Source organism: Physcomitrium patens, chromosome 2 (genome assembly GCF_059467195.1).
Source record: "Physcomitrium patens ecotype Gransden chromosome 2, ASM5946719v1, whole genome shotgun sequence".
Taxonomy (NCBI): domain Eukaryota; kingdom Viridiplantae; phylum Streptophyta; class Bryopsida; order Funariales; family Funariaceae; genus Physcomitrium; species Physcomitrium patens.
This window is the reverse complement of record NC_143411.1, coordinates 9268858-9291374: the sequence shown is the minus strand read 5'-3', so window position 1 is coordinate 9291374 and position 22517 is coordinate 9268858. Positions and strand designations below refer to the sequence as shown.

At 38.8% G+C, this 22517-nt stretch overlaps 4 protein-coding genes and 1 long non-coding RNA gene across 20 annotated transcripts; 3 read left to right on the top strand and 2 right to left on the bottom strand.

Annotated features, from left to right (window-relative positions):
* The first annotated feature begins 1632 nt into the window (after nucleotides 1-1632).
* LOC112273006 (uncharacterized) lies at nucleotides 1633-7118 on the top strand. 12 transcript variants are annotated; one of them, XM_024501419.3, is made up of 11 exons: nucleotides 1633-2048; nucleotides 2385-2481; nucleotides 3631-3733; nucleotides 3928-4099; nucleotides 4317-4445; nucleotides 4784-4852; nucleotides 5071-5294; nucleotides 5447-5500; nucleotides 5721-5883; nucleotides 6109-6236; nucleotides 6956-7117. In XM_024501419.3, the coding sequence occupies exons 4-11, from the start codon at nucleotides 3991-3993 to the stop codon at nucleotides 7004-7006; spliced, it is 927 nt and encodes a 308-aa protein (XP_024357187.2). In that variant the 5' UTR covers nucleotides 1633-2048; nucleotides 2385-2481; nucleotides 3631-3733; nucleotides 3928-3990; the 3' UTR covers nucleotides 7007-7117. The 12 variants fall into 12 exon arrangements, with proteins under 12 accessions (XP_024357187.2, XP_024357165.2, XP_073386815.1 ...); XM_024501397.3 differs by having other exon boundaries at nucleotides 4775-4852; XM_073530714.2 differs by having other exon boundaries at nucleotides 4745-4852.
* LOC149989728 (uncharacterized) lies at nucleotides 2775-3497 on the bottom strand. Its single transcript, XR_016499662.1, has 2 exons — nucleotides 3358-3497; nucleotides 2775-3066 (listed from the first exon to the last, which is right to left on the bottom strand). It is a non-coding gene; the product is annotated as an uncharacterized LOC149989728 (long non-coding RNA).
* On the top strand, nucleotides 7088-8779 carry LOC141044861 (uncharacterized). Of its 2 annotated transcripts, none has more exons than XM_073530758.2 (2): nucleotides 7088-7460; nucleotides 7717-8779. In XM_073530758.2, the coding sequence occupies exons 1-2, from the start codon at nucleotides 7088-7090 to the stop codon at nucleotides 7785-7787; spliced, it is 444 nt and encodes a 147-aa protein (XP_073386859.1). In that variant the 3' UTR covers nucleotides 7788-8779. The 2 variants fall into 2 exon arrangements, with proteins under 2 accessions (XP_073386859.1, XP_073386857.1); XM_073530756.2 differs by having other exon boundaries at nucleotides 7708-8779.
* Nucleotides 8780-9221: 442 nt separating this feature from the next.
* LOC112295893 (uncharacterized) lies at nucleotides 9222-15633 on the top strand. Of its 4 annotated transcripts, none has more exons than XM_090245597.1 (7): nucleotides 9222-9827; nucleotides 10676-11434; nucleotides 11597-11977; nucleotides 12235-13049; nucleotides 13220-13484; nucleotides 13645-13968; nucleotides 14099-15633. In XM_090245597.1, exons 2-7 carry the CDS (start codon nucleotides 11137-11139, stop codon nucleotides 14788-14790), a joined length of 2775 nt encoding a protein of 924 aa, XP_090101723.1. In that variant the 5' UTR covers nucleotides 9222-9827; nucleotides 10676-11136; the 3' UTR covers nucleotides 14791-15633. The 4 variants fall into 4 exon arrangements, with proteins under 4 accessions (XP_090101723.1, XP_090101725.1, XP_090101719.1 ...); XM_090245599.1 differs by having other exon boundaries at nucleotides 9222-9831; XM_090245593.1 differs by having other exon boundaries at nucleotides 9222-9987.
* A 3859-nt stretch (nucleotides 15634-19492) lies between these two features.
* Nucleotides 19493-21700, bottom strand: LOC112273505 (EPIDERMAL PATTERNING FACTOR-like protein 5). Its single transcript, XM_024502401.3, has 3 exons — nucleotides 20896-21700; nucleotides 20563-20681; nucleotides 19493-20335 (listed from the first exon to the last, which is right to left on the bottom strand). Exons 1-3 carry the CDS (start codon nucleotides 20972-20974, stop codon nucleotides 20081-20083), a joined length of 453 nt encoding a protein of 150 aa, XP_024358169.1. The 5' UTR covers nucleotides 20975-21700; the 3' UTR covers nucleotides 19493-20080.
* Nucleotides 21701-22517: the final 817 nt, after the last annotated feature.

Below are 22517 nucleotides of genomic sequence, written 5' to 3'. Positions count from 1 at the left end.
CACATTACAAAACAATAAGAGGTTATAATCATATTGAATAAATAAATAAACCAAATGTGGTAAAAATTGAACAAAACAAAGTTATAAAAACTTCTGCAATAATTCATGTACCTGTGCTTTGCACTACCGTGTAAAAAGCTGCATGCTAAGATTATTGAAAATGAGCAGTAAAATGGAACAACTACTTACATGGGAGTAGCTTTTTGTATAACATTTATATTGAACCCACCATTAGGCAAGTAGTTTTGTCCATGGGATCAAAATCCTTCTTTGATTCAAAACATACCAACACATTTTCAAAGCATTGATCCATTTTCCAAAGTTCTAATCATTGACATTATAGTTTGTAAATATTCTAAACTAAAAAGGGATATGGTGCCACGTGTGATTCATTTTGTTGGATGGATGTCCCATTCAACTCCCATTGTCACTAAGCCAAAAAAATGAGTGACACATGGTATAATTCTATTAGTAGGTGAACTTGCATGATACTCATTTGCCCTTGTTATGATATGAAATGAAATAAGTTTGTTAAACAAATAAGTAGCGTATCCATGCAAACAAATCAAGTCTTTGGGACAATGTTCTATTTGGTTCATATATTTGAATTGTGGACCAAGTCTCTTTGACTTTGTTGAGTTTGCCAATGGGTAGAGTTTGAGTGCTTGGATAGATGAACTATATCCAATCAATAGAAACACATGTGAAGAAGGTGTAGAGAAAAGAATTGCTTGCACCAAGAAAGTTGAGAAGATGAAGAAGAATTACTTCATAAATACTTCCACATCACTTTTTATTTTTCCACTTGATATTCTAGATTTTATTATTTTAAACTCTTGTAATGTTTTACAAATGATGTTTAATATTGAGAGATTTTTGTTAAGAAAACATGGCTTTGATTTACACTCTTGCTCTTTATCACAAAAATATATTTACAATCAACATACCCTATATTGCGCAATAGATGAATGGATGCATGCAAGCATTGTATATATACATACATACATACATACATACATACAAAAATAAATGAATGTTATCCAAAATACTTGAAAGGGTTGGCAAACATCATACATTGCACAATGTTGGCACTACAAACAATGAGTAGATGTGTGATAGAAGGATGCCATTCCATGGTCCAAAATGTTGAATAGGATGGTCTCTCCACTATGTTTGTTTAGCCACTTTTTTTTAATAATAAAATATTTTGATTGAAAAATAATGATAATAATAATTAATATTAGAATTGGAGGTCCTTACAATGCTTTACAAGTAATAAGTTAAAAGGAGATGTTGGTATATAGTAATGTACAATACAATAAAAAATCACTATGCAAAAAAAGTAAAAAAATAAACACTTATTTATTTCATTGATATCATAAAATAAAAACATGTACACAAAATAATAATAATAATCATAATAATCATAATAAAAACTCACTTTACATAAACTATGTAGTTTTATGATATAATTTCGGAATTTGTATATTTATAAATTTTATCATTTTTCAAAAATAACCATTATTTTATAAATAACCAAACAAAAAATTATAGGTTTTACCATTAAAACTATTATGATACATTATAATATAAAATATTATTCCTTATATTATACTACTATCATAAATATAAAATTATAAAATTGTATATACACACATTTGTTATTGATATTTTTTTATAAATTTATTTTCTTAAACACAACATTAACTTTATTTTTGAAATACTAGTCTTCTTTTTGTTCCAGAGTCATTTCTTTGCGCTTAAGCCAATAAATTGAAAACCTATTGGTCCTCTTTTGGGATTTCAAATCTGCTGATTGTGGACCATCTCTTACAAATTTTGAGGAATTAAAAGTTGGATCCTACACGTCCTTTAAGATCAAGTAGATACACTTGTTTTTAAAGTCAATTTGGTCCAAAAGCAAGAGTTTTGAAATTTCTCTACAAAATTTATTCAGAGTTTGTCATTAAATGCACTTTGTCAATGAACGATTCAAATGGACAGGTTTTTGATTGTTAGTCCATGCAAGCAAGAAATTGTCAAAATCGGTACCACAAAACACAACTTACAGTTCTTAACAATTTTTTTTATTAATTATATTTCAGTTAATATGTCAAGATAAAATATCAACCAACACTTAATAATTACTTGTATTGGCAAGGCAAGAGAACATGCATTAAAAGAGTATATATATCTATATATATATATATATATATATACACACATATAAAGAATGGCAACAACAATAGTATGTCAAATTGACATCATAATTTAATAAATAACAATGCACACACTTTTTATTCAGAAACATTTTTAAAAAAATCCTATAAAAACTTGAGGCACAAATATTCTTTGTTTCAATACTAACATTGTTTTCGGACCAGATTTATGCAATACCAGAATGTAATACCAAAAGACAAAAGCTTCATCACTCATTAATATGAAAGTAACCTACCTGTGTATAAAAATGCTACTAATCATGTAAGCAAATGAATAAAATTCAAATATTTGATGTTTTAAAATTATAAAGCATATTGGTAATTTCTTAAAATATTAGTCATGAAGCACCACAAAAGCCTTAAAGAAATTGATGATTAATAGTTGTACCAGTCCTGCATCTGTGTGATAACTATGTAATCACCTAATTTTCTTATTATTAACACAGTATCATTAGTGATGTGTTTGTGTGTGTGTATATATATATATATACACATATATTGACACGCACAAACACATTCAATCAGAGAGGAAAATATAACCAATATTGGCAAACATTGTTTCATGCAATCCCATTCATATATTAATTTATCACGCCCACAATTAATACCATAATTTTTTTCCTAATTACCCTATTGTTCCAAATTTCAAATTTTATTTTGATTTTTACAGTGAAAGTTCTTCATGTGGACGAATTGATCAACTTCAATTTGAATTTCAATAGTTTTAAGTGTTAAAAAAGGCTCTGTCTCACTCACAAACAAACACCAGCGTTACCAAACTAGCTCTGCTCAAATCATTTCATCCTCATCCTCATCCATTTCAGATTCTTAGCTCATGCACAATTCCCTGCATTCACCCACAACATCAATGGCCTCGATTAACACAAAATCATAGAGTTAATTGTACATGATATAGGGTTAATCCTTTACTCAACCCTACTTTTGACTCAAATATTGAACAAACAGTTTCACAATTAAATGCAAAAAAGAAATACCTTACAACAGCAGATGAACCCACTTTTAAAAAGCATTTGTATTTTACAATGGGATTGTGAGAGGAGAATAATCAGGGATTGGAGAAATAACAGAAAACAAAAACAAACTGTTTCAAGACCTGTCGAGGTTGCTGAAGACCCACCTGCAGGCTTGTGCAAAAAGAGAGAATTTCGAGAGATTAGGGTGGTTTTTGGGCAAGATTTGAGACGTTTTTTCTTTGTTTTTTTTGTTTTTCTCTGTGTAGCAGATATCTCTCATGAACGTTTTTAACCTCCTGGATGGTGTCGATGGCGCAATCTGCTACACTCCATGGTCACAATGGTCTCACATCGTCTTTGCGTGCTCTTTAGAGTCATTACAAGGTACTGGAGCATCAGCAGAGCCCTAACATTGTTTATTTTCGTTTTTGTTGCAGTGCACACCAGGTACCACACAAATTGATGTATGGAGTTGCGTCCTTCACAGCCATTGACCTAAGTTTGTGGACATTGGTCAGAATATGAGTCATTGTGTAGTTGGTGAGTGTTCTAGCTATGATTTGGATGTTAATGTCATTGTTTACGTTGCAGCCTTCAAACTGGAGACCTCAGATATGGTAGTTGGGTTGCTTAAGTGGTGTGGGGGTGGTGGTGGTGGTGGTACTCCACCCTGGCGTCAATGTGGGTTCTGCCAACAATAATGTGCTTACCCATGCGGCATCACGTTGTCGCAGAGGCTCCTGATCACATGACCGCTGCACAAGCTTGTCGTGATTCTGCATTGCAGGTAAGGATAGATGTATTCGATGCGCGTTGGTCGAAGATTGCTGTGTTCGCGGATGAGGGTTTCGACATTCTCGACCTGTCATGAGGCTAGTTCATTACGCTCCGCGCCCCACATGAGAGGTCTATCTCTGAGCTGTTGGATATCCCTTCTGTTTTTTGAGGGAGGGGAAGTGGGCTTAAATTGTTGATTGACGTCAAATGTATCCGTAGTAGTGTCGAGCGGTATTCCTGTGAACGTTTCTATTATGGATTTCCCTAATTCAAAATGGTGCGTGCGGATCGACAAAGTTTGAATGACTCGCCTGAATATGATCGGATTGTTTATGCTGTGGATTAGGGCACGACCCTTATCAGACAATTATAGCGCCCTCTTCATGGTTTTTCCAAAACATCGGTTCTCGACCTGTTTATTGGGAGTATTATCCCAAGTCATTAAAACACTTGCAACGAGCCTTCACGCTGTTCGGTGAGAACTTTGCAATCAAATGAGTGTTTGCTTTCTAAGGCTGCTTAATTGCTTAACTATTGTGCTATCAGTTGTCGGGGTTTTTTTTTTTTTTTTTTTTTTTTTTTTGGTTTTTTTTTCCATTGATCATTACTTCTAAGTGCGGAAATTATAGCATACAAGTGACGAGTGTGCACAGGTGGCGGCATTCTCAGAGAATTGTAGTTGGATTTTCTCTAACCGTTGTTGACAGTGTCCACATCGATTTCTTGTTCCTAGTGGATAGAAGCCATTGTGATAGCAAGTTACGATCGTCGCAGAATTCAAATCGTACATAAGATCGTTTTTAGGTTTAGCAGTTGCAACGAGCTCCTTGGCGACAGAGCAGGGAGCCGTCCAATGTGAGATTCACGACGAGTTTCAAGCAAGTGAGTTCCAATGATTTCCATCACCAATCAGTAATGTAAATACACCTTCCGCAAATTGTAGCATTACCCTCCTATTCATAGATCCAAATGTGTGCTGTTTTGGAGTTGAATTCGCAATCTCTTGGTATGAGACTGCCGCATACGAACTCATGAAGCTTTCTATCGATGCAAGGCAAACTTTCTCTATTTCAAATGCTGAAGTGGAACTTCATTTGCAGAGCAACAGGGACCAGTCATTTCTGAAATCATTGCAGAGGGCTCCTTTGACTTGGGAAAGGAACATAAATTGGTGACCTTAATAAAAAGATATTGGTGGCCAACTGCATTTCTTCTAACTGTAATTGTGGGATATCCATACCCTATGTCGTTGCTCCCGAATTCCTTGTTGCTGCTGTGGACCACAAAGCCAAATCCTACATCAATCCATCTTTGGCTGGAAAAGGTTCGGGTTCGCAAATTGTGTCGTTGTAACTTGAGCACTAATGGCAGTTACACGGCCATTGATGGCAATGCTGACGTTGCTTTCGTTGGGAATTGAACAAATGTTGAGGCCTGACGTCATTTTTATGTGAATACTCTCCCATGCCTTGCTAGATGAGACACAATCCACGAGTCATGCAATGGGAAGAGGATGAAATGAAGGCGAAGGTCAATTGTCTACACTCCGAGACTTTCACTATGATTATTAAATGATATTTTAAACCTCCCAAAATTCGAAAACCTGAGACAAAATAATGTGGATAATGAAGCTGACTACAGAAGTGGATTGCCTCTGCAAATTTACATGACTGGAGGATTGTGTCGATTATTTTCAATAATTCTCTTCAGGACTTGATGGTACATCCTGAAGATCCTCGTTGTTTTGCAGTTAATTTCTCCAGCGACGATCATGCACGTAGAAGTTCGAGATTGTATGTTCTTTTGCCTTGCAAAAGTCACCTACCCTGCATTTGATGCGACTGTAGTGGGAGTGTTAGGAGACTGGTGGGTAATTTCCTCTTCGTCATCAAGGATAACGGCACTTGGTTTGAGTAATTTCTCATCCCTTCAATTCCTCTTTCATTTTTACAAGTGTTTGTGAGTGGGGACATTGCGATGTACTCGATATGAGCTTCTTCACAGAACAAAAGAATCTACGGACGCAATGGCATTCCTTTGTGATGTGCATTGAAGAGTCCTGTCGTGCTGGCCTCACATTCAATAATCCGGACTGCTCTGTCTCCTCACACTGACGTGAACAGCGTTGCCTTCGACAGGCCTGGATAATGTTCCAAATATTGACGATATCGCCAAGAACTTGAAGAGCAAGACCGAGGAGCTTCAAGCTGAGTTCAAAAAAGCTACAGAAGAAGGTCTCAGAAAATACAGGACTTGGTGTGAAGAGGTGCGTTATATGAGCTCTTTGATTTTTACAAGCAGCACTGGTTAGTTTGAACAGCCTAGGAGCTATTTTATATAAAACATACCCAGGTCTATCAGTGTCCTATTTGTTCCGTTGCGTGGTATTCTGGGTGTTTCGAATTTTCAATATGCAGCTCTTACCACTGGTGCCTTGGATGGATTGATTGCATACAGCGGCAGCTCTGAGGCACACAGAGTGCAGTGTCAATTTGTATACAGTGGAAGATTCATATGGGGTTTCTGCATTTTGTTGAGGAAATATGGATAGTCCTGTTTCATTCCAATTCAATCTGTTCTCATTGACAGTGGTGCGAAATCACAAAATTAAATTCGCATTAAGACACTGTTAACCTACTGTCCGAAGAGCCTTGCTATGCAAATCAGAGGCAGGGGCTTGTGAATCTGTCCTCGACATCGCATTCAGTTTTAATCCAGCAAGACAACAAATTCTGCTACCCATCCAGAGGCAGGCAGGGATTATTAAAATTTAAAAAAATCAAAAAACCAAATTACAAAAATTAACACAAGTGTACTGTGCACGTAATGGCACCTGCAATTTTTGTGTTACTGTTTTACCATGTGGTCTCTGGATTTTTCCATAACTCACACCCCCCTCCCCATTTCAACTGTGGATCACAGTACAATACCATAAAAACAGTGTCTCCCATCTCTCAATGTTGACTGCCACTTTATGTTCCGCAGGGGGGATTAGATAGGGAGATACTGTCCACCCATAATAACCACAATCAATGAGAAGCATGCTTCGCCATTCAAGGGTTCATCATTAATCCAGTGGATTAAGTACAATATCATTGCATTGGACCCTTTAAAAAAATGATAGTTGCAGTTACCCATCTTAGAGCAGGGCCACCAGTGGCGCCAACGCTCGCGCCATCGGGCGGCCACGCTCCCCCGCCATCAAAAAGTTCCCCACCAACGCCCGCTCGAGGGCGGGGGCAAGAGAGGCCACGCCCGATTTGGGTGTTTGGCCGCCAACCTGCCGTGCAAACAATCTGGTTTGGCCGGGCCCGTCCTCGAAGTGGGGCCCATTCGGTAGCTCGTGTGCTGCCGCAACGTGGCGCGGAGCCGCCCCTTACGGATTGGCCAGGGCTCCATTCACGGACCCACCAATTTTCAAGACGCCGGATTGCGTCAACCGGTAGGGACCGCGCAAGGGCCTCCCTGGCGCGAGCGTTGGCTCCAACCGGTGCGGATGCCCTTAGTTCACTCTCTATTTGTCTCTGTCTGTCTCTATCACTCTCTCTCCGTGTATGTGAATATCTATACATATACATATATATATATATCAGCACATCTGTGGGCATGACTGTGAGCTTGACATAAAGAGCAAGTGGATTTGTCCAGAGGCTTGATATGTGTCCCAGACAGGAAACGTCCATTCAAAAGGCCAGTTCATTCATGTGAATGCTTTGCTAATGGAGACAACTGTGCAGGAGGAGCAGTGTTGATGGTGCTGCTGGTGGTGGTGGTAATGTTAATGGTAATTAATGGTGGGCAGTTATTGTTAAGCTAATGATTGAGAACTCAATGCCTCCTCTGACTTCCCCCCTCCCACTATTCCCTTCCCATCTCTCTCTCTCTCCTTGCAGTCTAAGTTAGTGGTCCCACTCACTCACTTACTGTTAATTTATCTCTGTTTGAGAAATTGGCATTGTAATTAGTTCTAAGCACCCCCCCCCCCTCCCAATTTGATCATTGTCCTGCTGTCATCCACATGTGAAATTTGTGCTGCTGCTTCTTCTGCTTCTGGATCTCATTCTGTGGAGTAGTATTACCCAAGGCTCTTTTTGGTGGGGTGGGGGACTGTGCCTTGTACAGCAGCCCAGCCATACACATAAATAAATAACCCCAACACAAACACACACACACACGCACACCTTCCTTCCTTCCTTCCTTCCTTCCTTCCATGCACACCACCTTTGCCCACTTCCAACACTCTTTTACTCTGATTGGGAAAAAAGTAGGAAAGAAGAATCAGGAGATACTGGTTATCAAGGCTTGAGTCAGTTCTTTTAATGCCATTTTATAGAATGGGATGGATGTGTTATGGTTATTTGTATTGGGAGAAGGGGGAGGGGGATGATGATGGGGGTGCAGACCAGCCAACCACCCAAACCCTACACATCCAATATGGATTGCACTCTAGAAAAGAGAAAAAAGTAGTTGTGATATATTAGTAGTAGTAGTACAGCCCCATTTGTATTATGTATATATATTGCAAATCATTCTTTTCATGGTTTTTTTAAAGATAATAATTAAGGAGGTGAAAGTGGTGGTGGATTGTTTTACCTAAAAAATGATTGAAACATAATTAAAAGTTGGATTTTTTTAAAAATAAATTATTTTTTAAAAAAAAATGAGAATACAATGAGATGTGGGTACTTAGGTGAGAGTTGAGGCAAACATCATGATATACAATGGTGTTTGGAAGAGATTTTATAAAGAATAGTAGAAGAAAAATTGATTGTGGATTTGCATAATGCAATTTTTGTAACTTCCTCTTTATTCTCTCACTGATAAATTGTTTCAATTTAATTTAATTTAACATATGATAACATAATAATGTAACAGTAGATAACTTATACTTTTAAAAAATATATTTTAAGTCAAGTTTTTTTACAAAAGGTAGAGTATATATATATATATATATATATATATATATACATTGAAATTTTAAAACTTTAAATTTATCCTGTTCAAATTTTATAATGGATATGCACATAAAAAGTGTATAAAAAGTAAGTATATGATTTTTTTTTGAATTAATCTTCAATTTTTCCTTTTTTTGGCTAATTTATGTAGCTGATGTGCCATGGACTGACAAACTCATATGAAAACTTTTAAGTGTTTTTAGGAGCTTTTATAAAACTTGTGAACTTTTTAGAAAATTAAAGAGGCTTACAAGAAAGGATTTTTATTTATTTATTTTATTTTATTTTTTGGAAGAATATATGACATTATAAAATATCATAAAAAGTTTTTAAAAGACTACACAAATCCTTATAACTTTTTGGGAACTTTCAAAAGATCACATAGAGTATGAAAAACTACGAATCTATTTAAAGGATAATTAAAGTAATTCAAAGAACACAGTAAACTTCTTAACACTCTAAACACAAAAAAATGATGTTGATTTTTTATTTTATTTTTATAACTGTTCAAAGGACTAAAAAATATTATTGCCAGTTAATATCGCGTTTTCAAAAAATTATCTGTACATCGCTTACAATCATCATTAAATTGGATCCCAAATTTTATTTATTTATTTGATTTATCTATTTGAATAGAGATCATGCATTCATTCATTCACTCATTTATGACCTTCATCTTCTTCTCCGTCTTCCTCTATCTCTGTTTCTGTGTGTGTTGTTATGTTGTGATCTGTTGTGTTGCGTTGTGTGTGTGTGTGTGTTTCTCGGTGGGAGTGTGAGTGTGAGTGTGTCTGACTGGGTTTCTTGACTCTGACTGACCATGGCTATGCCTAGTTTGCGGCATGACAGACTATGCAAGCAATGCCGCTGCTGCTACAGGGAGAGGGAGAGAGACTGGGCATGTGGGTACACACAACACCAACACTTCCCTCTTCTATTCTTTGAGGTTGCTGTCTCTCTTTGTCGTCTCCAGATTGTGTGTCGGCGAGGGAGGGAGGCTAAGGGCGTTGCCTCAAACCTCCTTCTCCTCCTCCTTCTCCAGGACCCATAAGTACAGCAGCTGTGAGCTTCACCATCCCTTTTGCTCAGCTCCTCCCAGTCTTTGCTGATCATCATCACAAGCCACTCCTCCTTTCCCACTGGGATTCCTCATGCCCACTGGGATTCCCACTGGAATTCCTCATTGTTTTCTGGGGTCAGATCAGTTGTTGTTTGCTGCTCTGTTTTCAGCTTGCAGCCTTGACCCCTGCTTGGACGAAGAGTCGGTTCCAAGGCTGTCTCTGTGCTGAGATTGAGAGCGAGTTGTTAGTTGCAGAGCTATGACGCATGTATAATCACCGTACCCAGTTGGTTTGCGTTGCAATGCCTTCTCACCTCTAATTTTGTTTACTTGTCTTTTCTGTTTGGTTATTTACTTCCTAGGAGTTTGGTAGCTTTAAGCTGGAACTTGCAGCTTAATTTGTCAATGCGTTCTTCGCCGACCTCGTCATGTCGCTCCATATTTTGATCCAAGCAGTTAAAGTAGCCGGTTGAACCCATCGAAGGGAGCATGTACTACAATTGATCAATCGAACTTGAGTCTCTTGGCACCCTAGTTCACTCAGTTTTTTAACTTGTGAGAACTTTACTGCGGAAAATTATGGAGCAGAAATTAATTTGAACTTATGACATATTTAGGCAAGGCTTATCTAATTCAGGCTTAGTGGCAGTCGAGGTTACATCTAATTCCTGGTTTTAATATTTAACGCAGCAAGTGTTCGACGAAACTAAATGTTTCACAGCTGAAGTTGCTTCAAGAAGAAGATGACTTGGTTCACACGATGAAAGACGCGGCTGAGAAGCAGGTCGCAGAGGGTTGGGGGCTGAGGACACTCGGAGGAACAGCCCAAATTCCTGGGAGCGCTCGTTGTAGAACTATGCAGCTTCCATTGTTGGATGATTTGGGTAACACCTGGACAAAGCGATACTGAGAGTGATCAGTCAACAGTGTTTCTGTGCTAGAAAATGGCTCTAGTGTGCACTTGTTTAGATACTCCAGTGCAGAAAGAGGCTGTTCAGGGTTTGCTGAGGGTCAGGGAGGTAAGCACAGCTGTGCTGTAAGAGAAAGATTTTAAGTAAGCTGCAAAACGGAGCTCCAGCAGTAGAATGAGCTCATTACCTGAATGCCAAGAAGTGTTGCTGTCTCCAATGAAGGTTCCTGAGGCTTAAATAATGGGGAATCCTACCTCTAATTGCACAGTTCAGGCGCGCCTGTCTTCCTTGAAGGAGAAACAACTGCAGTCTCTCTCAATGACCCCACTTCGACTCGAGCAGCCGGGGCAGCTTGGAAGCATCAACTATGAGAAGAGCTCGTCAGTGAGAGCTCTCAATAGCCCAGAGGCCACCGAGCAGAGGTCTCTTGCATCGTCTCTCAGAGGCACCGATGATTATGCAAAAAGTCTTGACCTTGTTGGTAGGTCGTCATCGATGGATTCACACAGGAAACCCACAAGCGCCAATGCATTCCGAGGTGGAAGTTGTCTTCACCTATCTTTCTCAGATTAGAATTTACCTATAACCTCGTGTTCAGAGCAGTTAGTCGTTGATCGTATGGTGATTTTGCAAGATGCAAAGATACTCTCGTATTTAACATCGTAGTGCCTGAAGTATAAAGTTGCATGTGTCCTTTCAGATCACAGGAGGGCTGCTTCTGGAAATATCCTCACACTTTTTAAAGATTTAGAGGTACTGCAGCCTAAAGGGACAAATTCAGCTCCAAGACAGCTTGACAAATACGCAGTCGAAAGACTAGCAGCCTCGATTTTCCACACTTCCACGACGCTTGAGCGCTCTTTGTCAATGTCAAGGGTGGCTCAGAAAGTCAATCTAGAAGCGGGAAACAAACATTATTCCGGACCCCTTCCAGTTATAGAACGCAGCCTTTGCGGGAAGCAGGAAGAATCGTTATCCCTGCAACAAAATTCTCTCTTTAAACCGGATGATGAACCACGAATGACTGAAGATGTGGGAGACAACCAAGGTTGTTCGAGCTCTCAGAGTATGCACATGGAAGGTATCCTACAATTCTCTATCTGCATGTACTGTCGCAGATCCAAGTGTTTCTTATAGCTTCAAGGATAAATGGCAATGCAGCAACAAGGGCAGGAACAGCACAGCACTGCTAATAGTGTAGTCATATGTTGTAAATATGCACCAAGCAAATTTCCTGTGTATTATCATCTGATGGCGGTTTTTACATTTCATCAGCAGTATGCCTAAATCTTTTGCTAAATGTTTTGTAATCCGCTGAGGTGTTCTGTGACTTCTCAGATTCCTCTAATATGTTGATCTCAAAGGCGTCATCTCTTCGACGGGATGTTCATGGCACCATGGATATGATGAAGAGTGAGGGTGAGACAGATCGGCTAACTACTGCGATTGAAGTCCCTTTCCCTTTTCCCGGAGATCCAGAGCTGCATTCAATCTGTTCTCTAGTGTTCCAGAATGCTGCTGAAAGTACAATCTCAATCAACAGAGATGGAATCGTTCAATATGGCTCTTTCGATTCCGAGACAAATAGAATCTTATTGCTGGAATGTGACAACCATGAAACTGCTGCAATTTCAGCAAGGGATATCGTCAAAGACATCCAGTTGAGCCCTCAATTTGTCACTGGTGAAGTGGCTGAGGAAGAACTAACCGAGACTGCTATACTATCCAGCCCTGAGAGCGAAGGATCGATGACCTCAAGTGATGAAAGAAACATCCACACAATATCAAGTGGTAGGGTAAATGAAACAGGTCCGGAGGTGACCTGCAGTTCTAATGCATGTCTGACAAAAAGCTTTAGCTTTGAGAATGGAACAGGGAGTAGACTGATGTTTAAACGAAATAGAACACGAAGTGCCTCAGCTTCAGGACTTGGAGCCATGTTACTGAAAGTTGTAGGGGTGCCAGATTCTGGAAAAATGGTATTGAGAAAAGCGTCTGCGGCTGGACATGAAATGATGTCTGGGGTGGATGCAATACGAGCTAGACAGTATCTACTTCAAAAAACTGCTCAAATTTCAGTGGAGCCAGCTCCTTCTCAGTCAACATTTCCCGCCTCTGCTACTACTAAATGTCCAAGTCCAACGAAGGATTCTGTACGTGCCATATTAATCATCTTTTTGTCAGGTTCTCTCGACTTCTAATATGCTAAATTTCTGCTCAATGTCCCTTTTCTAGGAGATTTTAAGAAGACTTTAACTCAAATGAGGTATTCATGGACAGAATTAGTTAATTTTTTTTACTTTGGTTCTTGGTGATCGAATAGGCCAAATCAACGTGCTGCAACATTATCGTCATTGAGACAGACTCTGGAGGCGACTGTGTTGAGCTTGTGCAACATTCCGAAGATGTTCAAGACTGTGTTCGTGGAGGAGTTGGATTTGTCATAACATCTGAATGTAAAAGCCAATTAGTAGAGAAAGGGTCACCTGCTCAACCAGCTGAACCGAAGGGTGCTAAACTTTTCAATAATAACGTTGGAGAAGGGATTATTAAGGCATTAGATAGTTATCTCGAAGGAAGTAAAAAAGGTAGATTGCTCATGTAACAACTTGTCCACTTAGCTGATGTATTCTCGGTTTTTTTTTAAACTTTTTTCTGGTTTACGATAGATTTTAGGCTTGAGGAAGTTACTTTTTAACCTTTTACAGCTTTTTTTGGCATGTACGCATGTTGTGACGGATCATGAAGGCTTTGGAGTAGCTTCTACCCGTGAGACTGAGAGCATAGATCAGCAGACCGCAATAGAGTGCCACCCAGAGATGGTTCCAAGTCGTCTTCCTGATCTGGGCAATGTAAACAAAGAACACACTAGTACACATGAAAGGCCGACCCTTACGTTGGTAGAGGGGGATCATGCGGTTTATGACAAATTTGTAAGCATACCCAAGCCTGATGTTTTAAGCAGTGCTGGTGCCAACACATTAGCAGCCGATGATAAATTCGATGGAAGACGTGCTCCAGGCAAGGAGTCGAACAGTAGAGGAAGAAACTCCTACGTCTTGGACTCAGCAGGTGATTCTCCAAAACTGACATCTTATTGTTTGCCCTATGCATCTCATTGAATTTAAAATACCCAAGCTCAGGTGGAAGAGGTGGAGCTGAACAATAAATTTTAAAAATTTAGATATTTGCATTTTCGCAGAGGGTCTTCAAACGACGAATTCTAGCAATGGAGCACATGAGCAACCTCCCATGAACAATACTAACAGCGGCGGAATCACTCAGGAGAGGTCGCGAAGCTTTATATCTAGACTTCAAGCACCCACTGGAACATTATCCTCTGCGGACACATTCCGTTTGGTCCCTTCTTCCGTCTCTATTCTGGCCAATCCATCCAACTCAAGCTCTCAGTGCCAAGACAGAATTTGGGAGGAGCAAGCAGAGATCTATTCCAGCGGAGGGCGCGGAACTCCAGGCCGTGAAGATGACCCATCAGCAGCGAATGCCATGCTTCATTCTCTATCAACTGTAGCTACAGCAATCAGTTCAGAGCATTATCAAGTTTCTTCTGCACCGAACGCTTTGAGAAAAGGCCACATTGACACAAACGGGAGACATCCCTCCACAGTTCCCGGTGCAAAAGAGCGACGCAAGAAGGGGAAGAAAAGGGGCAGATCACCTCGAACACCACTGAGGAGCTTGTTGAGCGATGATGGGCATAGCAAAGCATTGGGCTCGGGAATGAGGTCACCCACTGGTGGCCATTTCATGCAACAGATCATGTCAAAAATAAGAGGAAACTCTCCAAAAGCACCCAGCCCCAAAAGCCCAGAACCAGCCATGGCCAAGAGACGGAACACTTGGAGCAGCTGCATTTGCTTCTCCATCAAATGATTAGCTTCTTCAATTGAGTTTCTTCATCAATCAGACTCTTTCTTTGTTGCAATGGATTGAAGTACGAATCAATATTCAGTTAACTTCTCCAGGGCCCAGTCTACATGAACTTCATTGTGGTACGAGTTGCAATCGCTATATCTTTTGCCTAATTCATGCCAGGCTTGAATTGCCTTACAAGCCAAACATCATACTTCGTTGGACACTGCTATCCATGTTCATCTGCTTAGGTTTTAGTTGACATTGCAACAATGATAACTGTGTACAGAAAGTTGTGTATGATCTGAGAGACATTGGTAAAAAAGTCACCGTGCAGAACATTTCACTGGATTTAAAATAGTTCCAAAACATTCAATCCTATTCAAAAAATTTGGGATTCTTTCAGAGACTTTTAAAAAACCAATTCGATACGGAAGAAAGAGTTGCATCAGTTCTTGATGAGGATGACAGCGGAATCGATTTTCTGAAGTGTTGATGACACAAAATAAAAGATGTTTAATTGGTTTAAAAATGAAGAAGATTGAGGTGGCTGCAATTACATGTTCTGAAAGAATATTATTTATGATTTAGTGATTCAAGGTAATTGACCACAGCCAATAGTAGAAGAGTAGTAAGAATCGAATTTTGAAGATTTTTTACAGAATGAATGATAGTAATTTTATTTCGACTAAGTTTTTTTTTTCCAAAGAATAAAACTTTCAAATATAAGCATATTTGGAGTTGAGTAAAGATGAAAACGATGAATTCTTAGAAGTCTTTGATAGATGATTTACTATTCAACAAAGAACTTATGGGAGTCAAAATTTGTTCAATTTTTTTAATTGATAAGGCTGTGTTGTAAAATGGCATTATCTTGTACGTGTTTCCTTGTTCATAGTTTTTTAAAAGTAGGTGTTTTGAGCAGAATTACATATGTCCAAGATTTTGTATAATTTTTAATAATGAAACTTGAAATGTATTATCATAAGTGGAAAAGTATCACATATGGAAATAACTAAAAGTATTATTGTTACTATTCTTAATTTATAATTTCAAAGATACATAATTTTTTTTATTGTGCTTGTAGGAATATCTACAAAAAAATTAATTGTTCATTATTTGAAAAATTAATTTAGATAGTAATGCAATAAAAAAACAATAGCTTAAAAGAATAAAATATCTTTATGTTATTATCATCATTAATAATAAAATATTTAATTAATGATGATAATCTATCTTTAATTAATTAATATATGTATGTGTATGTGTATGTTATTTTTTATTTTTTATTTATTTTTTGAAATTAGTATTTGGATTGTGTATTAAGTATATAAGGTTGGACTCTCAAATATGGGTAAAAAATATACTGCAATCTATATTTTGAGTTAGATATTAAAATAAGGAGATAAGTAAATTAACAAGAAAAAAAATTAAATACTTATACCTTCTAACAATAAAATATTTATTTTATATGTTTTGATTTGTACAAAAATTAATTCAAAAATATTTTTATTATCATCATTAATTAAAGATAGATTATATCTTTATATTTAAAAAATCAAAAAGTTTAAAATAATTTACTTATAATCATTTTATTCATATTCCAAATATTTATGATGTTTATTTTTTTGGTAAATGAGAAATATATATATATATATATATATATATATATATTACTTATTATCTCTAGATCTTACAAGAAGTCCTTGCCTCTATTTGATATAGATTTTGTTATTGTATTTCAAATTAAATTGTTGCTTTTATTCTATCAATATTCATAGATGTATCATTAACTAATAGGTTTAGGATTTTATTTATTTATTATATATTTAAAATAAATCACCATAATAATAATTATAATAATATTTCAATCAATATTTTTTACATTAATGTATCAACCATGAATGCATCTAAAACCAATTTTTATGTTTTGTTTTGTTTTTTATCCGATCTTCTGGATTGATATTTCATAATTAAAATAATTATTAATCGAACTAAAATCTTAGTTTTATTTATACTACCATTACAACAGTTTTACAATGTTATTATATACTGCCAACACCAACATTAACTTCCATATGGTTTTTGTAATAAAGTAAAATCTAATACAAATAAATTTGATATTATTGGAATATAATTTCAAAATTGTAGATTTTTATAAAATCTATTGCAATAACATTAATTTTTCTTATATAAATATTAATATAAATTTATTTATTTCATTTAGTAAGTAAAAGTTCCAAATATGTTTTCTATATAAACACCCAACAACTCATTGATCTGATTTCATTTGATACTATGTAATTCAAAATTATATTTTTAAAATAAAATATTCAACAGCAATGACTCGTTAATATTATAAATCTAAAAGATCCAATGAGTACACACATCCAAAAAGCCTAAAACCTTTTAATTTTAATGTATTAACTATCACTTCATAAAGATAATGCCTTTTAATCTTTTCCATATCATTTTACATTTTTGATAATATACCATAGTATGGAAATTTTGAAATATGATTAAATATCACCGGAAACAAAAAAAAAGAAAAAAAAAAACAGAAAAAGAAAAAAAAGGTGTAAGCGCAGCATGTATAATCTAAGAATGTTATCATGTTCATATAAATAAAAATAAACCTTCACAACTCAGCCATACAAACAAACGATGTAATGAAAATAATCCTCGTCGGCTCCAACAGAAGCGACATCTACTAAGTTCGTATTTGTAAACTAAGAATCTAACGATCCAGCTAGATACACAAACAGACAGACAAACGGACAGACAGACAGAAAGATGGACATGAACCGATTTTTATAGTTCATGAAAAAGGATAGTAAAGTAGTCACTGCTGTTTTACCAAAAAGAATGGGAAGGAATGAGTTGGGAGGGAGGGAGGAAGGACCTGATGGCGTGCGGACAAATCAGATTTTGCTGAGCAAGGAAGGCGAAGATCAGAACTTCATGCAGAAGATGGAATGGGATATGGAATGGAATGCGAGGCAAAGTAAAGTAAGGCAGAGGCAGAGGCAGAGGCAGAGATTGAAGCCAGGCCGAATGTGGCTCAGAAAATGGCGGTGATGTTGTTGTTGTTGTTGTTGTTGCTGCTGCTGGTACTGACAAGCCTGGAAGCAGATGCTGCGAGCAAAACTCCCCCTCCCACCTCGTCAAAGCACAGCAAGTCTCTCTCTCTCTTTCACAGCAGACTCAGGGGCGATCTTACGGTCACCGTGGCGTGCATCGCACTATCACTGGTAGTCGTGACTGGGAGGATCATGCTACACAGTGCCTGCCTTTGCTTTATAGATGGACCCACAGTTTGCTCTGCGCACAATTGATGAAACATGACTTTCTTACTACCTGGCACTGAGCAGTGGAAAGTGGGGTACAGCTGCCGAGGTCCTTCTTTCTATCTGCTTGCGGCGAACTGGGTTGAGAGCTGCAATAAAGCCTGATCCAACTTTGAGCTCGGTCCGCAACGGAGTTAACTTATACAGGTCCAACGGGGTCATGCAGTCTGGTTTGCACCCTGGAAGTGGGAGCAGCAGCAGAAGCAGCAACCAGTTGAGACCGTGTTTAATGCGTGGGGCAGATTCAGGAGGAATTATTTATGACCCAAGTCGTTGTACCGGCAAGGACGATGCTTGACTTGGGGCATCCTCTGCTAAATCACGCTATCTAGTCTGATAAGCCCATGATCCTTGAAGAGTAGGTACGTTCCGCTTCAGCTGTCATGCATGGTGTCAGTGTTGAGCTCTGCGCTTTGTCATTGGCTTGACCATTGTCGGCTTCAGCAGCGGGAAAGAAACTGGAAAATAGGTAGCCGGTAGATTTGGCTTCTCCGTGCTATTTCAAGGGTGGTAAATGAATAGACTTCATAGTGATTAGATAGTGATTAGATTTCAGGCACTTTGCTTGATTAGAGTCGCAGTGTAAATTCAATTTTTCTACCTTCTAGTTCGGTTCGGGGATGGAAGCAATCGTTGTGGGAATTCACTGAAGCTGCAAGCGTGATGGCATCAGCTTTTAAGTGGTTAACTTCGGTAAGTTACCAGATTTATGTAACTGATTAATCATGAACAGAAGATCTCAGCTGGTTCTTTGACAAAATTTCCCCGGCACACAACTGCTGGACAAACACATCGCCCAGCTGAACACAGTAAATGATGGCCTAAGGTGTATTCATGTACACAGTGACACACACAATTTTTAAAAAAAATTGTTGACCAGGTCAATACTGTGCAGTTCCTGCGGTGTCGCTCTGTTGCGTGGTTGGGGTTGTCGCAAGCTGCAATGAATGCTTGGAAGTACAGTTCGTGTCTTGTGCATGTCTTGAAGCCACTTACTGCCTGGGTCTGTTCACTGCATACAAGCAGCTCATTGAAAATCTTTAAGTTAACTTCTATGAAGTAAATAGTTTGCCACGCTTGAATTGAATCGAATCTTTCCTCCGCTCATTAGCAATAGCAATGATCATTGTTCAAACAGTACACCCCACTGCACATGCAAGACAACAAGGCCGTTTCTAAAAACGAGCATAAAATAAAAAAAAAAATACAGATAATCTTTACCAATTCTAATAGGTGGGAGTTAATCCACACTGATATAATTGGCCAGCCACAATATGGGCATTATTACATATAATGCTGTATCCGGCACCCCAAACATGTGTATCTGGAAAATACTTCAGAGTCTGTACATACCTTCTACGTATCAACAGAGAATATGGTGTGAGGGACCAATCTTGGCTTAAAATTATTCAACACTTGCACCGGCAGGTTGTGCGTTGATGCATCTTACAGCTTCAATCTCAACTCCTCTACTATATAAATCCTATCAAAGTCATTACAATACAATGCTCTACATGAATCCTTTGGAGCTCGACACCTACATCTTCCAAGTTAATCGTCTACATTGCCACCATATCGTAGTAGCAAGTAGTGAAAACAAATCAGTGCATATACTGGTAAACCCTCAAAATTAGCTGTACACGAGAAGTTAAGATCCAGTTCGACTTTGTAACAGGCCAAGTCTAAAGAGCTGCTTCAGCTTGTTCATGTTGAGAGGTCGTACCAAGAGATCCAATCAGTGGTACCGTCCCAGGGAACCTTTTTTTTTTTTTGGTTTGTTTCCATAATCTGGGATCAAGTTTGGTTCCAAGTAATGCTCCAAATGACTAGATTTCATTGGAATTAGCCTAGAAGTAAGCGCGATATTTGTGTGTCTTCTCTTCCATGTAATTATTTTAAGTTTTTCTTCGAAAGCCGTCCTTCCGTGGGACTTGAAACCGGAGGACTGCAATCAGGGAATGGCGCTACGGCATAAAGAAGTGGTTGCCACATTTGCATCTCCAGACCTCCGGATAGTATTCTTGCTGCGATATTGACCCGTGCGGACCGCCGAGGGAAAAATGAATTGGGTTGCATGGAACACATAATCCGCATTTCCCTTGACAAGAAGGAGGAGCTGAGCCAAGCAATATTCGGTGACCAAAGATCGAACCGTCTCTGTAGATCTTCTTCACATTGCCGCGGAAACTGGCTACACGAGGAGATGGTGGACTTGAATCCTGCATGACGGCCCAACTAAAAAACTTAGATTTGCAATCGTTACATCTCGTTAATTGAAAACATTCAAGAAACATCAAATTTCACTAAAATTCATCATGCATATTATTCTTGCTTCTTGCTAAGTAGACATCTCCCAGCACATACAATTTGTGAATAATGTCGCAGGCTCAATCATCGTTGGTTGATAGGATCCAAAATTGTCTCCTATATCAGCACCGAAACGTACCTGATATTGGCTACCATATTTCCAGGTCAGTTCTGCAATTCCCAGATCTTCTCCAGACGTTAAACCCCAAGTTAACTTGACTTGAGGTGTGGTTGTGGAGCTTGCAATCAATGGTGGAGCTGAAATCATGTTCGAGGACAATTGTATCAGACGAACGGTGTCCATCATATTTATCAAACGCGTAAACACACTACATTCCACAGTACGGTGCCAAAAATTTGGATCACCCCAACTTCATTGTAAACACTTATGGAATGTCTTCCTTGAAATCTCTCTCAAAACGTGAAACCAGGTAAGTGATGTGAGTTTTCGAGACTTGGCTGTAGAACTCACCGGGTATGGGGCGACCAGCAGCAGCCAGGTAAGGAACCATTGTCAGAAATAGCAAAATCCTACAACTGAGGGTTGGCATTCTTCAAGTTTCACGAATCTTTCGCACCAGCCGGTTCACGTACGCCAACGTTGTGGCTGTCTCAATAGCTGCAGATAACTGCAAATAACTACGTAAAAGAAAGGACGGGCGTGCAGTTCTTATCCGAGGTCGTAATAGATTCTTTGAATAAAACGGCCTACCAAGGACCATGAAGGGCAGTGTCGGTGGGGCGTATACTATGTTGAACAGATTCGGAAGAGTTCCTCAGCTTTGTCACTCAGCACGAATGATTACAACATCATAAGGATGACAGCTTTGGGTATTCCCAACAACCAGAAAATTCTCTCGATCTTATCTTCTTGTGTGGACTAGCTGGCGACGGCTACAGGTCTGGTAACACAGTGAAACCAGTGTTGCTACGAATAGATCGGACTCAAGTTCAGAAATTTTCTTACAATCAAACCTCGGTCAAAGGGACCAGAAATTCTCATAGAGGCACAGCTGCAACAGTTAGCGTAATCAAACACTCGTCAAGCCATGCCAGAATACCTCCTACACTCCGAATCAACTACAACAACAGGATGCAGGCAGGAGCCCGCCGTCTTTTCTCCTCCTCTCTCGTCTTCCTCTACTTGATGTGCAATCGATGCAGGTGCCCGCAAACAAAACATGTCCAACCTCTTTATGCCTAGATCCTCCTCTCGTCCACTCATTTTCAGGTTCCTCACCTGGACTTTACTCTCGCTATCATTCTCTCACTCATTCACACACACTCTCTCTCCTTCTCTTTCTCTCTCTTTTGTAGAGTCTCATTGACTTCAGGTGCACGCTACCATTCCACCGGGCAAATTCAACCCTTCTCTATGACAACCGACAAGGTTTAGCGTTGTCAGGCGCTGAGCGCCTCCCGAGCCCGTCGCGTAGTGTCTTAAGCAAGCAGGGTGCATTGATCTCATCTGCGGTGCCACCCTCCAGTCACCGCATGCTCGAGCTCGAGTGAACACTGTACCCTTGGAGGGCTGCTGCTACTGCTGCTAGCATCCTGGGTCATTCATGGAGTCAGTCAGTCAGTCTACCCAAGACAGCCCCCCCTAGTTTTGTCGTTGTTTTGTTTCTCCCGTTATTATGTTACAGGTTTGTGTTCCGTAGTTATTGTTGTTCTTGTAGAACGAAAGAATGCAGCTTTGCAAAATTTTGTATCTCTGCTGGTAATTTCTTGAGTCCCGCTGCCTCTCTGTTTTGAATAAAGGCTAATGTTCTCAAGGGTTTTGTAAAGATGTCTTGTTGTTGTGCTTGGGATGGAATGTATCCAACTTGGAGACTTCCATTCTGATGTTTCTCTTGCATATAATAATGGTGGTCAAGTTCAATGTGTTTGGTGCTGTTATGCATTACTAGGTTCCTTGCTAGTTTGATGCTACTCATGTTATTGCATAAAAGTGGGGTTGGTTTGTCTTGGTTGAACTGTAGGTCTTTCAGCAACCTCCTGTAGTATGTTATGTTTTGGGCTGCTTCAGAGAGTATACAATGCTGCGCTTTGGTGGAGGAAAGGGCAATTGTTGATTGCAGCTTGCTTGACTAG

Excerpts from the sequence above, each read along its gene's own strand:
- LOC112273006 (XM_024501371.3), top strand. The coding sequence starts at position 3,991 with ATGTATTCGATGCGCGTTGGTCGAAGATTGCTGTGTTCGCGGATGAGG. Across the intron at positions 4,446-4,744 it reads ACGAGCCTTCACGCTGTTCG|AATTCAAATCGTACATAAGA; the intron begins GTGAGAACTTTG and ends CGATCGTCGCAG. Across the intron at positions 6,237-6,955 it reads ACAGGACTTGGTGTGAAGAG|GGGGGATTAGATAGGGAGAT; the intron begins GTGCGTTATATG and ends TATGTTCCGCAG.
- LOC141044861 (XM_073530756.2), top strand. The coding sequence starts at position 7,088 with ATGATAGTTGCAGTTACCCATCTTAGAGCAGGGCCACCAGTGGCGCCA. Across the intron at positions 7,461-7,707 it reads GCGAGCGTTGGCTCCAACCG|GAGGAGCAGTGTTGATGGTG; the intron begins GTGCGGATGCCC and ends ACAACTGTGCAG.
- LOC112295893 (XM_090245597.1), top strand. The coding sequence starts at position 11,137 with ATGGGGAATCCTACCTCTAATTGCACAGTTCAGGCGCGCCTGTCTTCC. Across the intron at positions 13,050-13,219 it reads CAAGTCCAACGAAGGATTCT|GCCAAATCAACGTGCTGCAA; the intron begins GTACGTGCCATA and ends GTGATCGAATAG. Across the intron at positions 13,485-13,644 it reads TCTCGAAGGAAGTAAAAAAG|GCTTTGGAGTAGCTTCTACC; the intron begins GTAGATTGCTCA and ends CGGATCATGAAG.
- LOC112273505 (XM_024502401.3), bottom strand. The coding sequence starts at position 20,974 with ATGCCAACCCTCAGTTGTAGGATTTTGCTATTTCTGACAATGGTTCCT. Across the intron at positions 20,682-20,895 it reads TGCTGGTCGCCCCATACCCG|CTCCACCATTGATTGCAAGC; the intron begins GTGAGTTCTACA and ends ACATGATTTCAG. Across the intron at positions 20,336-20,562 it reads AATATGGTAGCCAATATCAG|GATTCAAGTCCACCATCTCC; the intron begins GTACGTTTCGGT and ends GCCGTCATGCAG.